The 12,565-nt window shown below is 37.1% G+C and overlaps 2 protein-coding genes and 1 non-coding gene across 9 annotated transcripts; 1 reads left to right on the plus strand and 2 right to left on the minus strand.

Moving 5' to 3' along the window:
- The first annotated feature begins 799 nt into the window (after positions 1–799).
- On the plus strand, positions 800–7,159 carry LOC121750598 (VIN3-like protein 1). Of its 7 annotated transcripts, none has more exons than XM_042145185.1 (6): positions 800–1,103; positions 2,433–2,509; positions 3,139–3,279; positions 5,163–5,643; positions 6,176–6,480; positions 6,567–7,159. In XM_042145185.1, the coding sequence occupies exons 4-6, from the start codon at positions 5,258–5,260 to the stop codon at positions 7,031–7,033; spliced, it is 1,158 nt and encodes a 385-aa protein (XP_042001119.1). In that variant the 5' UTR covers positions 800–1,103; positions 2,433–2,509; positions 3,139–3,279; positions 5,163–5,257; the 3' UTR covers positions 7,034–7,159. The 7 variants fall into 7 exon arrangements, with proteins under 7 accessions (XP_042001119.1, XP_042001125.1, XP_042001096.1 ...); XM_042145191.1 differs by lacking the exon at positions 3,139–3,279 and adding an exon at positions 5,018–5,077; XM_042145162.1 differs by lacking the exon at positions 3,139–3,279.
- A 752-nt stretch (positions 7,160–7,911) lies between these two features.
- On the minus strand, positions 7,912–8,014 carry LOC121758473. The gene has a single exon (XR_006041477.1). It is a non-coding gene; the product is annotated as a U6 spliceosomal RNA (small nuclear RNA).
- A 506-nt stretch (positions 8,015–8,520) lies between these two features.
- Positions 8,521–11,987, minus strand: LOC121750668 (UDP-D-xylose:L-fucose alpha-1,3-D-xylosyltransferase MGP4-like). Its single transcript, XM_042145251.1, has 4 exons — positions 11,322–11,987; positions 10,644–10,805; positions 10,049–10,264; positions 8,521–9,027 (listed from the first exon to the last, which is right to left on the minus strand). Exons 1-4 carry the CDS (start codon positions 11,829–11,831, stop codon positions 8,818–8,820), a joined length of 1,098 nt encoding a protein of 365 aa, XP_042001185.1. The 5' UTR covers positions 11,832–11,987; the 3' UTR covers positions 8,521–8,817.
- Positions 11,988–12,565: the final 578 nt, after the last annotated feature.

Below are 12,565 nucleotides of genomic sequence, written 5' to 3' on the forward strand. Positions count from 1 at the left end.
CCAAATTCATTGCCTCATCCAACACTTGTGGCAATTCGTCATCATTTTTTACAGTCTCTTCGATGAAGGGATTAAACTTGACATTTGTTGTTGGCTCATTGTCATTTTTTGCAACAGGCTCGATGATAGAATCAGATGTGGCCTCCTTTTTAGCCATGGCCTCCTTTTTTGCTAAATAAGCAACTGCCTCAATAATTTTGTTGAGAAATTCTTGCCATGAGCAATTATGATAAACAGCATCAAGAAATTCTTGCCATGAGCAATTAGGATTCGAGCGACGATACTCGTGGAGCCATACATATGCTGGATGGTAAAAAAACAACCTCACAAAAAACAGACGATCAGCATCAGAGAACAAGTGATAGTCAAAATATTCCTAAATATCCAAAATCCACCTCACGGGGTTAACACCAGAAAATCGAGGAGGAGAGTCTGGAGGAGAGTTTGACAGCAAGACGAACATGGTGGTAGAAATCAGTAGGAGGATGAGAACCTAATGAAAGAACCAATTTGATAGGGGTTAAGTTCCCTATCGAGAGGTTTGTAGAGCACGCAGAAATTGAACGGAACGAAAGAGATAATTCCCTAGTTGAAGTTCTAGAGTTTTCGGAACAAGAATGAAAATAAAAGTTTATTTCATATTTCTCAATGAATGAAAATATCATAGAATTCTATTATTTATATAATTCTAAACCTAAAAAATATCTTGCTAATCAAGCAAGATAAAAAGATAAGGATAACTAAAGATAAAAAGATAAGGATAACTAATTAAGTAAAATAAAAGATACTGGAGATAATCTTCGGGGAGATTCACTGAATCGATGACTCAGATAGACTAGTTACTGGTGCTTTGGATAAATTATGCGTTTTGTGGTTCAATCCATTGGAAGATCTTGACCATCTTATGAGCTCTTGCAATTGCTATGATGACATTTGGAGAAACTGTTATGGATGGCTTGAGATTCAATTGGCAGGCTCTGATATACTTGTGAACCACTCAAATCCCCAACTCTACCTTCCTGAAACCCTAGAAGTGGTTCCAGATTGGAAAATGATCAACGATGTCGCTGTGCATCGAAGACGGAGAAGTGGCAAGGCAATTAGTAATGACCAAATCCCTTAGCTCCCACTGATTTTCCTCATTTTCAATTTGTAGGATTATTATTATTATTATTGTTGTTGTTGTTGTTGTTGTTAAATTCTTACGTGTAGTTATCTTCGGGAAAATGGAGAAACCGAGACTCTTTATCAGCTACTATGCAATTAAGTTGTTATCTGTGTGCAAATACACTTTCTGATGTGTGGTAGAGTTTAGTTCTTGTTAGATAGAATGCTCAATTTTCGTCCAATTTTCTTTCTAGCCTTTGTTATCCTTATTATAGGACAGTGATCTGTGGCTGCAGGTTCCAAGACTAATAGAGAGAATAGCTCTTGTTGTTTTGGTTGTATAACATTGTTGTCTCTTGCTAGCTTCGGTACCTAGTCTTGTGTAAGTTTATACTCATTGTTGTTTATAATGTTTATGCAACCGTTTTGTTGAAGTTTCTAGTTTCTTCCAGAAGGAGCCTAAGCTGCTTAGTTCGTTTTACCTTACTGATTTATTGCATCACTAGTCACACTATGATGCAACTAGACAGTCTATCCTTTTCAAGACCCATGGTTCAGTTAGTGCTAGATCAGGCTGTCATTTTTCCAAAATACATATGGTTGGCCGCCTTGATGGAATTCCTAATTTATAAGAACTTCAAGAAACAATAGAGCCGAGTTGTTGGATGTATAGGATCTGTCGCACAGACGTGGTTGAGGGTGTAAGATTGAAAGTCTTGAATACCAGGCAGCCATCTGTTGGTCAGTTGTGTTCTATCATTAGGCATCGGTGTAAGACTTGAACTTACATTTAAAATTCTATATAAATTAATTATTGAGTAGATGGGACTTTTATTTGAGACTTCATAACATAAAGTCGAGAATTTGTAATTTGTATCATTACCCACAATATAGCAGTTGAAAGCTAGTTTTATACGAGCTCATTTGAAGTAGATGAAAACAGGGTATTGGTACATGAGCTGATTGTGTATGGGTATTAATAATAATGAACATTTTCAGTCAATCCACTCAAAATTATACGCCCATGCCATGATGTGCATATGTAGTCGTGTGTTTCTCAATATTCTTTTGTATCCATTAACATAATGGATCATGGATTCTGTTTTTTAATCTGAAGTGGACATATCTGTATATCTATGAATTTATGTTATATATGCATATTCATTCTTGTTAGGCTATTAGTATGTAGCCATGCCACGGATACTTGATACAATTCAACATGTATCTGAAGATTGCATGGTGGAAGACGAATTCATAGCTGACTAATTTTTTTTTCTTGTGATATATGTTTTGTTTTTTTACTTTTATCTTTTACTGCATTTCAGGTAATACACAAATCACATATATAAAAAGTGTCCAGAAAAAGCACCTACTCTATGCAGAGAAGTAAAATTATGTGGAGGTATGTAACTTTTGTTTTTGCTGCTCATTGTCTTTTGCTTGTTTTATTAGTATCAATGATTGTTCTACACCTTATCTATCATTTATCCTTAAACTGTTACAAGATGCATTGTGAATATTTTATAACCTTCTAGCTTTAATAGTGAACGCTTATATATTGTGTGCACAATGGTTTCTTTCTACAAACTTTTCCTCTACTTCTGGGAAATGAGGTGAAAAATGAAAGATATATTCACTTGTCATCTTATTTTATTTACTCATTTGATTGATTTTTTCAATAAACTACTGTCTACTGTATTGAGTTGATTGATGAAAAATGCAATATCTTTTAGCAGGAAATGGTATGCTTATCTAAGCAACCTGGACAGATATTTCCCAAAATATTGTAAATGTGATGGGAATGAAAAAGTGTTTTTTAGTTCAGAAAATTTATCCAGTGAATTTTTAAGCAAGTATATTTTCAATATGTTCTATTGTGGTTCATAAAATGTGGTTTTTCATGGCAAATAAAATGCATCTTTTACAAGCTAAGATCTTGAGGTTTATGCATTTTACATTAAAGCTCCTGCTGTATATAGAATGCAAATGACTGTTAAGTTAAAGGAAAGTTCTTGATCACATGCTTCACAGTTGGTCATTATCAGATTACTTTACGCATGAAGTACGTTCTTCACACCTTCGCAGTATCAATTGGTTACAACTATAACCAGTGTTTGGCTTGCTTTTAAAGATATTCTGACTTTTCAGATGCATATCTTGACACACATAAAGGTATCTATCCTCCTAATGAAGGTTCCCTCAACAAGTTATCGAGTAACATTTTCACAAGTTTTTCTTCTCATTGTTGAGGCGAAATGTTTGCAAAGTTAAACTGAAAAAAAGAAATGCCTACATATTTCAAAATAGAACACATGGCTAGATATTCAGATTCAACCAGAAAAGCGTGAAGGTTAGGGAATTTATTCACTAATGAAAATCCAGGATTTGATATTTACATATAATCGCCAAGGCGGAACTGGGAATTGTTTTTGTGTCGAGTGGCCGGCATTCAGTTTCCCTGAAAGGAATTCTTCTAATTTGCGATCTTCATAGAATGTTAAGTGGCTCTTATTATAGTTGGATTCCTCAATCAGTGGTAGGAAATTTCTTGAAATTCTTGTCATGTTAGGATTAGTATAATTTCTCATTTCCTTTTGTTGTGTGTCAACTATAGTTAAGAGTATATATTTATGTTTCTTCATATATTCTCTAATTATTCAGATAGACTTTATATGGTAGGTAGATCCTTTTATTTCAGGATTCGACTAGTTTCCACTTTCTCTCTCTATATATGAGTCTTTCTAGTTGTGCAATATACATAGACCATCGTTTCTCCAATATATGTATTCCTGTTGATTTTATGCATTTCTTTCCATTTCACAATGTATGTTTTCCTTATTGTCACGATTTGTCTTTTCCGATTGATTGTAATCTATAATACGAAAAAACACATATACTAAAAATTACTTGGCAATAAGTATTAAATTAAGAAAAAATAGCCGTTGCGTTGTCTGCTTGTGAAATCTCCTTAATACAAATTTTAAACTCATAGAATTTGTGTTTTCCTTTCTGGATTTTAAAAACCCTTCTTGGATTGTTATATACTAACATTACTGTGAGGCACCTATATAAGAGAACCGTTCCCTTTCATCTTAAGGTCTTCAAATCGCGTTCTATCAAGTGTTCACTTCTTTAGCTTGAGACCTTTCATTTTTAAAAGATTATATTCCAAGTATTTTCATATCAAAGAGATCAACTTTCATTCTGATTCATCCTTTTGAGGTAATATATGAATATAATTCTTGTCTTCTAATCGATTCTTTCTTTCGATGATTCAATGAATGTTAGGTTCAATTGTATCTGCATACAAGATATAGGTATAATTAATTGGATGATATTATCTGTTCTTATGGATCATGTGTTGACTGGCATTCCTGATTTGAAATGGTTGAATGAAGTTGTGAAGTTAATTTAAATGCGTTTGATGGAATTTTCTTCAGTGCAAAGAATTGCTATATGTGAAGCTATATAGAAACCAGAATTTTAGTATTGTTGTGCATTTCCTTTTTCAGGCAAGTAGAAAGATTCAATGCCAAACATGATGTACATGACTATTTTCATTGCTGGTTTTTCTAGACATGAGGGATTAATATATGATAGAAACAGATATCAGATTATGTCCAAACTTTTGAGCTATATTTCAATAATGTTCCAGCATTTGATAAATTACAAATTGATACCAATCTTTCATCATTTTCACAATTATCTCCTGAATTCCACATGGCACTCCGGTCTGAAATGTAAATGCATGAGTCACATGCATCCAATGGTGTGTCATGTGAGATTTCAGGTCCACGGTAAGGTTCTGGGTTTCAAATATGCAATGACTGCAGAATTGGATAGTTTATTATTTAGAAGTAAAAAACAATGATCGGATAAAACTTTATTTTTAATATACTTATTCTTCTAGGATGGTGTTACAGCAGCACAACACACCAAACTTGGCTCCTTAGCAGCTACAACAGTTTAGGTTCCCCGAAAAGAATGTGTAATTCTATATCCTTCTCCTTTGCATGCCCTTATTCCATCCTAATACTTGATATGTCATGTGCCAGAAGTGATCCAAGAAGTCTTGAGATCTTCTCTAGAAGGAGTTTTCCCACAGTTAATTTGGGAAGGGAAGGTGCATTAAGCATAATTATAGTTCGAAATGGCTGAAGAAGTTCCAAGGACAACGAATAATCAAGCTTTGAGGCGGATGTCTTCAGATCAAGAGGATTGGGATTCAATGAAGCGAAACAAGAGAGGAAAAAGCTCTTTTCTGAAGCCACAAGATTCTAGTTTGTCGATCTGCAAAAATCCTGCATGTGAAGCAACACAATCCACTGTTCCCGGGTTTTGCAAGAGGTGCTGTTGCTGTATTTGTTGTCAATTTAACAATATGGACCCAAGCCTTTGTTTGAAATGCACACCTGAGTCTGGACCAGAAGGTTCCTGTGGCTCTTCCTGTCATGTTGAGTGTGCTCTCCGACATGGGATGGTCAGGAATGGCTCCTATACTTGTGCTACATGTGGTAAAGTTTCCTCAATAATTGGGTAAGATTTTCTGTATCAATGTTTTCTTAAAGTAACATAACTTTTCTCATTCCATCTTTGTATCTCATTCCACCATACCAGTCACATCCTGGGCCTTGGTCATAGTTGTAGCAGTCTTACTAGTAGGAGCTATCTTTGGTGGGGAAACCACAGAAGTTTTCTCACTTATGTCTTTCTGTTTCACTCTTGCCTTTTTGTGTGTGCGCCGTGCGTGTCAAATAAGTGCACATGAAATCACAGTTAGCTCATATTTGTGCGTGAAAACTACAATTATGTGCATGGTCGTCTTCTTAACAGTAGGTCTGGTAACTAAGTACATTATTAGTTATTTATTTTTATTGTTCCAAGAATCATCATTGTGCTTCATAAATAACTTACCTTTCTGGAACTTGACTTTATGATTTGTAATTAGCTTATCTCCATATTTGGAATTTTGTAATCTTAATGGTCAGACTACTTTCTCTTGCACCTAACTTGTTTTGTGACTTCACACTTACCATATACCGGGCTTCTTGATCTGAATGACTTGCAGATTCTGGAAGAAGCAGTTAAAGATAGCTATGGATTCCAAGCATGTTGATATCCTGTGCTATAGGATATTCTTGAATTATAGGCTCCTCAAGGGTACATCCAGGTTTTGTGAGCTCCGCAAGTTCATTGAAGATATGAAGACCGCGTTAGAGAAGGAGTTCGGTCCACTCAGTGAAGCAGCGGTCAAGTTTTCCCGTGCACGCACTGGAAGACTTAACAGTTCTGTGCAAGCTCTGTGTATGCTTGCTATTCAAAAAGCTGAAGAACTTCAGACTTCAAATTCCACCTCACTTTTAAATCTCAGTGGTATGTATGTACACAACATATCTTTAGCATATCTCCACATTGAAAACTAAAACATCGTTAATAAGTAATCTCCGTTGATCTAATAGCAGAGGGTTCGGTTTCTAATTCCGTACATCAATACAAGAATAGGGCAGATGCCAAATCAGATTCTAGAGAGAAGCTTGTCCAGAAAAGAGGAAAAGAGCCTCAAAGCGGGGAAAAATGCATGGGAGTCGGAGGTGTTGATGCCAAGACTCTACAGGTTAGACTGCAACTTCCTGATCTGAACGAGGAGTTTCAGGAGTCCGGTACAAAGACAAGCATAGCAGCAGTGGAGAAGAGAGAAGGATTGGATGAGGACTTTGAAAACATTGTGAGGATCATCCGGGGGCTAGAGCAGGGTGGCCATGTCAGTATGGAGTTCAGGTTGAAGTTCCTGACATGGTTTAGCTTGAAGGCGAGGGAGAATGAACGTCGAGTTGTCAGAACGTTCATGACGACTATGCTCGATGACCCAAGTGGTCTTGCTGGGCAGCTAGTCGATACTTTCTCAGCAATCATATTCTGCAACTGACCTTGAAAGTTATTGCCTGTAGGGTCTGCTGTTTGAGAATCCTTGCCTATTTTTTTTGCAGATTTTATTCTACTTTTGGTTGGTCCTCGCATGTTATGGTTATGCACATTTATGCTGTTTGAGTTATTTGGCTGTTATTATTGTTTTCATGTTGCATTTCACCGTTAATTGACGGTGCATGTGATTCACGTGTGGCTGTGTGTGTTTGTGCGCGTTTCTCTAGTGCGTGTGTCGTGCGAGGGGACAGTGGTGTATCCAAGAGTTCAGTTTGAGCGTACGACAAATAATTATAACAATATAGAGTAATTGATTGAAAAAATTCAAAAAGAGAAAAAAGATCACAATAGTGGCGCACGGGACGACTCCCAAACTTGTGTTACCTGGACAGATAGCACCTTCAGGCGCTGCTTCTTAGCCCAAACTCTCGATTTCAACTCCGAGACTTGGGTCTGCTCAAGTCTTAACTCTTCCCCCCGTTTGTTAGGGCGGCTATGTCGTCTTGTAGTCGGCTGATCTCGGTCTCGTTCTGGACCGTCTAAGTCCTTCAACAGGCTCAAAACATGATGTGCTTCCATTGTGTCCCATCATTATTCATCTTCCTTTTCTCCACATTCCCATTCTACTTCTTTTTCCAAGTTACAGGAATACAAGTGGCTTTCCAAGGTTTGAGCTGAAATGGGATACAGAAAAGAGAAGACCTTTTTAGCAACTTACGGTGTGGAATAGAGTTGGGTGTCCAAACTTCCCTCACAACTGAGTTGTCAATCGATCAAGTGAACAACTGTGAAGATTTATACTAGGTTTGTGTCCTCGGTTCCCAACCTTGCGCTATGGCCTTTGCTCGTGTTTTTGTTGTTGCACATGTTTCTTTGGCTTTGTAGTTGGTTGGGCTATTTTGATTTACGTGTGTCGTCCTTGCGCAGGGGGCCATGCTAATCTTCTCTGTATCGTTCCAATTTTATCGGATGTCACATAAAGGACTTGGCCTTGTAGTTGGTTGACTTTGTTTGGCCTTTTGTTTTTCATTTTGTTGGGATGTCTTAGTGTTGCTGCTATATTTTCTGTTTGGTTTTTTGTGATTTGGCTTTTGATTGCTTGTCACCAACTTTTGCTCGCCACGTGCCGGCTCAAGCCTCTTTCGGTTAATAAAAAAAATAGTAAGATAAATTTGTGAGTGGTTTATTCGATCCCGTCATTCTACCATTCAATATAAACAATATACATACTCCTATTTTGGAGGTGCTATCCGGATTCTAACACATGTTATCCTAGTCTGATTCTCCAACAACCCAATATATTCGATATTTTAATTTTGGTTCTTTTACGTCTGTACTTTATAAGAATAAATATCAATAGATATATAGTTCAAGCATTCTTGGATATTTTTTATAATGCGTGCCCCTAAGGATAAATGATGAACAATTGTGATATTTGAGATATTTTTCCCAGAAACTGTTGCAGACAGAATTTGGAAGAATCTACACCTGTGCCCAATATAAAACATCTACAATTAAATTATAGCAGACTGGTAATGCTGCTTCATAAATCTGATAAATGCATCTTGTTAATGAACAAGAAAACTAAGGTTACACTATGCATTGCTGATGAAAACACACAACAAAGCACAAGGGAAAAACTTCATCTGCGAGCATTGACCTCAGAATCTTTCAGATCCTCTGGTTCTCTATTGCAACGGCGGGTTCAAGCCATTAATACTGGCAAGCTCGGTTCTGCTAAATGTAGTACCACGTGAAAAACTCATTTATAAAGGCTCACCGGACTCACTATAAGTTGCCAAGTGGGGACTCAATGGCATATTCGTCCACCAACCAAAGACCATAGTCACGAAATCGCTTGGTCTTCTTCTCAAAACCAATTATGTAGTTATTGTGAATGATTACATGCATCCCTTCGGTTTCACGTGCCCATGTCTTGTTCCTGAAGTACAAACCACCTGTGGGGAATGCTTTTTGCGGCAGCAGGTACACATCCACCTGAAACGAGATCAAACCTCACAAATAAGTCAATGGCAACATGAATTATACGATATGCACAAATAAGTCAATTGCAACATGAATTATACGATAGGCACAAATAAGGCAATGGCAACATAATCGATTTGCCTTATGATCAAACAGAGAGTGAAAAAAGCAAAAAGATCCAACCATTTTTCGAGATCATTTGAGACTCAAGTATTTAAACCCTGAAATTTGTGATAAGCAAAACAACAGAATTTTTATTATCTCTTCATAGTTTCTTCTGACCATCCACTATTCACAAAAGATTACAATGTTATCTGATATGACACATCAAATATGCTAACATAGCAGTGTCCTACATCATCACTACAATGAACAGGACATCATTGTCATTGTGCATGATACTTTCATACACACAAAATTGGCTAACCATCTAAGTTCAGTGGAAAAATCAGTGATTATTCAAGCTAAAGAACAAGAAATCAATGATAGATAAAGATGTGAAGTCAAATAACAAGCAAGCAATAGTTTCCTAATAATAGTGTCCTGAGGTGAATAATTGACTTTGACATTCATTGTAACAAGTTGGCTTTAACAGTAGCATCTTAAACCTCAGTAAAATGGTGCAGCTACTAATAAGTAGCTCCTCTACTTTCTTCCAGTCTAATATGGTTCTGAGCGCTACTTCAGCACAACTTAGACTGACAATCTTGCTAGTGCTTAAAAGAGTGAGAGAGGAAGAGATGTGAACATTGATTAATTTTTTAAATATAGTATTTTACCATGCTAACCAATAACCTCAAGAGGTCTGATAAGTAATACTAACAGATTCCACCACTATGCATCACCAAAAGAAACGTTGGTCAGTCCTACACCCTCTAAACTCTTCCTAACCCCGGGTTTGGAGAAAAGATAAGGGTGGACAGAATGGATTGATGGATTTATATGCATGGTGCTTAGAACTATCAGCAACTGTGTAATGATGTATTCCGACACAAAAAAGGGAAACTGTGGTAGTAAAAGAGTGCATATCTACCTGCCCAGCAGTTTTATTCAATGCCCAATTAAAGGCAGGCTGGTCGTTAGCTTTTTTTGCCCTAGACCAAGGTTGGTCCTTTAGTTCTTCAATCCACTTATTCATAAGTAATTTTGCTCCAACGGTAGGGCGCAGATAAATCAGGCAGCTACAGATGTATGTACGACCCTTTTTCCCTGGAGGCGGCAAATCATGAGAATGATTAAGAGGTTTCACCTGGCAGTTTCATTGGGAAGAAAACGAACATCATTAACGTATAAGAAATAGTTCTCTTTGATACTAAGTAATTGTAGAACGACCTTAGGATAATCATTTTGACTTTTACAATATCTATCTATTATCTTGATCAAGTAAACACTAAAGAAATTATTATAGGATTTGTCATAAGATGGACTTTGGATTGAACGATCATGTCAAGGAACCACACAAAAATTCCTACAGGAAAACAATACCTACTCCTTAGTCCTTAGAGAATGTATTCAAAGAGACCAATTGAGAAGAGGTCAAAATCTAAATCCGGTTAGCTTGCCACAAACTGACAGAATATGCTTTTAAAACTGATAAACTTGAACCAAGAAGCAGCAGGTATACTTACATAAGCCATGTCATCCATGAAGTACACATCATGCTCGCCCTCAAAATATGGAAATGGATCTGCCAACCAAACCATATCAACATCATTGTACATAACATTATAGCCAAGTTCCAGAATTTGCAGGAGATGTTGGGGCCTTCGCGCTGTAAAATTGAAGAAGCCCTGCACAAGAAAGGATGTTACCTAGGGCACGGAATAAAAATGAAAAGCAGCATATAATACACAGGAGCACCGGAAGTCCAAGGAAATGCAAAATCCTATCTCTCAATTTAGCAGATCACCAGGAATCAGTAACTTAAGATTTAGCAAGCCGCACTCATTTTAACTCTCATGAATCTAGTATAATGACCCTTAAGGAACTAAATCATCAATCACTTATCACTTATCAGCTAAACAAACCTTCTTTTTGCATCTACACACACTAATCTACTATTGCAACATGATTCCCCCACATATGCATACAAATGTTTGCAGTTTTCTATATACAGTGCAGATTCATATCAGTATCGAGCTAATGGATTAAATTATTCAGCAATCCAACTGCAACCAAAAAAAAACATAATCAAGTTTACTAGTTCGATTTACTCACACAGCAAAAGTTTATTCGGAAATGGACCAAAACATATCAATTTTTTTAATACCGAACTTCAAATTCTGCCACAAAATCACATAAATTACCTGAGATCCAAACTTATGAGCCGCCGCTGCCTCCAACGCCGGAGGCACCAACACTGCGTGCCCTGGCCACCGCTCATTGACCTTGAAAAGCGTAGCGTAATCCTCAGCAATCACCAGAACTTTATCGTGATGCTTCTGCCGCGCGATGCTGATGAGCCAGTTGTTGAGGAACGACAAATAGGCCTCGCTGACGGCGCAGACAATCAGCGAATTGTTCTTCGCCACGTAGGCAGCCGCTTCGGAGAGCGTGTAGCTCCGCCACTTGGAATCGGAGCTCCTAGAAGTGAAGAAAATGAGGGAATTGGGGGACTGTACGTAGGGAAAAACTACACCAAGGATTACGAGCAGCGAGAGGAGCAGGAGGACCAATGCTGGGCCGCGGCTGAGAAATGCGGCGGAGGAGGAGGTTTTTTGGTGATCTTGGCGGGATCTAGGGGATAAATCGTAAGATTCCGGTGAGCTGGAGTAGAGTGGTCTCTGATGCAGAAACGCTGACATTTTCTTTGACATCAATTACGATAATGCCTATGGATTTCACGTTAACTGAAATTCAATTGAACTCTCAAACTGTAAATCGGAAAGGAGACCGAGCTAGAGAGAGAGATGAGGAGAGAGAAGTGGCCGACGGTGTGATAACGGATCGGGAATGTTTTTTGTGGACTTCCATTTTGCGAATATGGAGAACATTCATTACATATACCACTTAATTCAATTGCTAATACTATTATCAATTTATTAAAATTATTCTGACCTATCATATTTGTTAAAAAAGGTAAATTTTTAAAATGTCAATTACAGCCTTAAAATGTCGATGTTTCATAAAAACAAATGTCTCAAATTTCTTTTACGATTCAAATGTCCATTATAATAATTTTTCTAATGATAAAAATTTGTAAGATTATCATATTCTTAGAGCACCCACCACCGTGCTCTTGCCAACGGTTATGGGTCCGTCGCCACTATTTATGTCTGCTCTTAGGCAAGGGCACAACACCCACAGCTGTGCTCTTCCGCAAGGACGAACACAAGGGTCCCATAATCATTCTATTATTCAATTTAAATAAAAACATTTCCATAATATTAAAATTCATTAAAAAAACCGAAATAATATTACAAATTACAAATAAAATAAAAAAGACATAATTAAAATCCTAAAAAATAAAAATTACATAATTAAAATCCTAAAAATTAAAAAGTACATAATTAAAGCTAAAAATATCCTCGTGGAAGACTATTCATCCGGC

Source organism: Salvia splendens, chromosome 1 (genome assembly GCF_004379255.2).
Source record: "Salvia splendens isolate huo1 chromosome 1, SspV2, whole genome shotgun sequence".
NCBI classification, from domain to species: domain Eukaryota; kingdom Viridiplantae; phylum Streptophyta; class Magnoliopsida; order Lamiales; family Lamiaceae; genus Salvia; species Salvia splendens.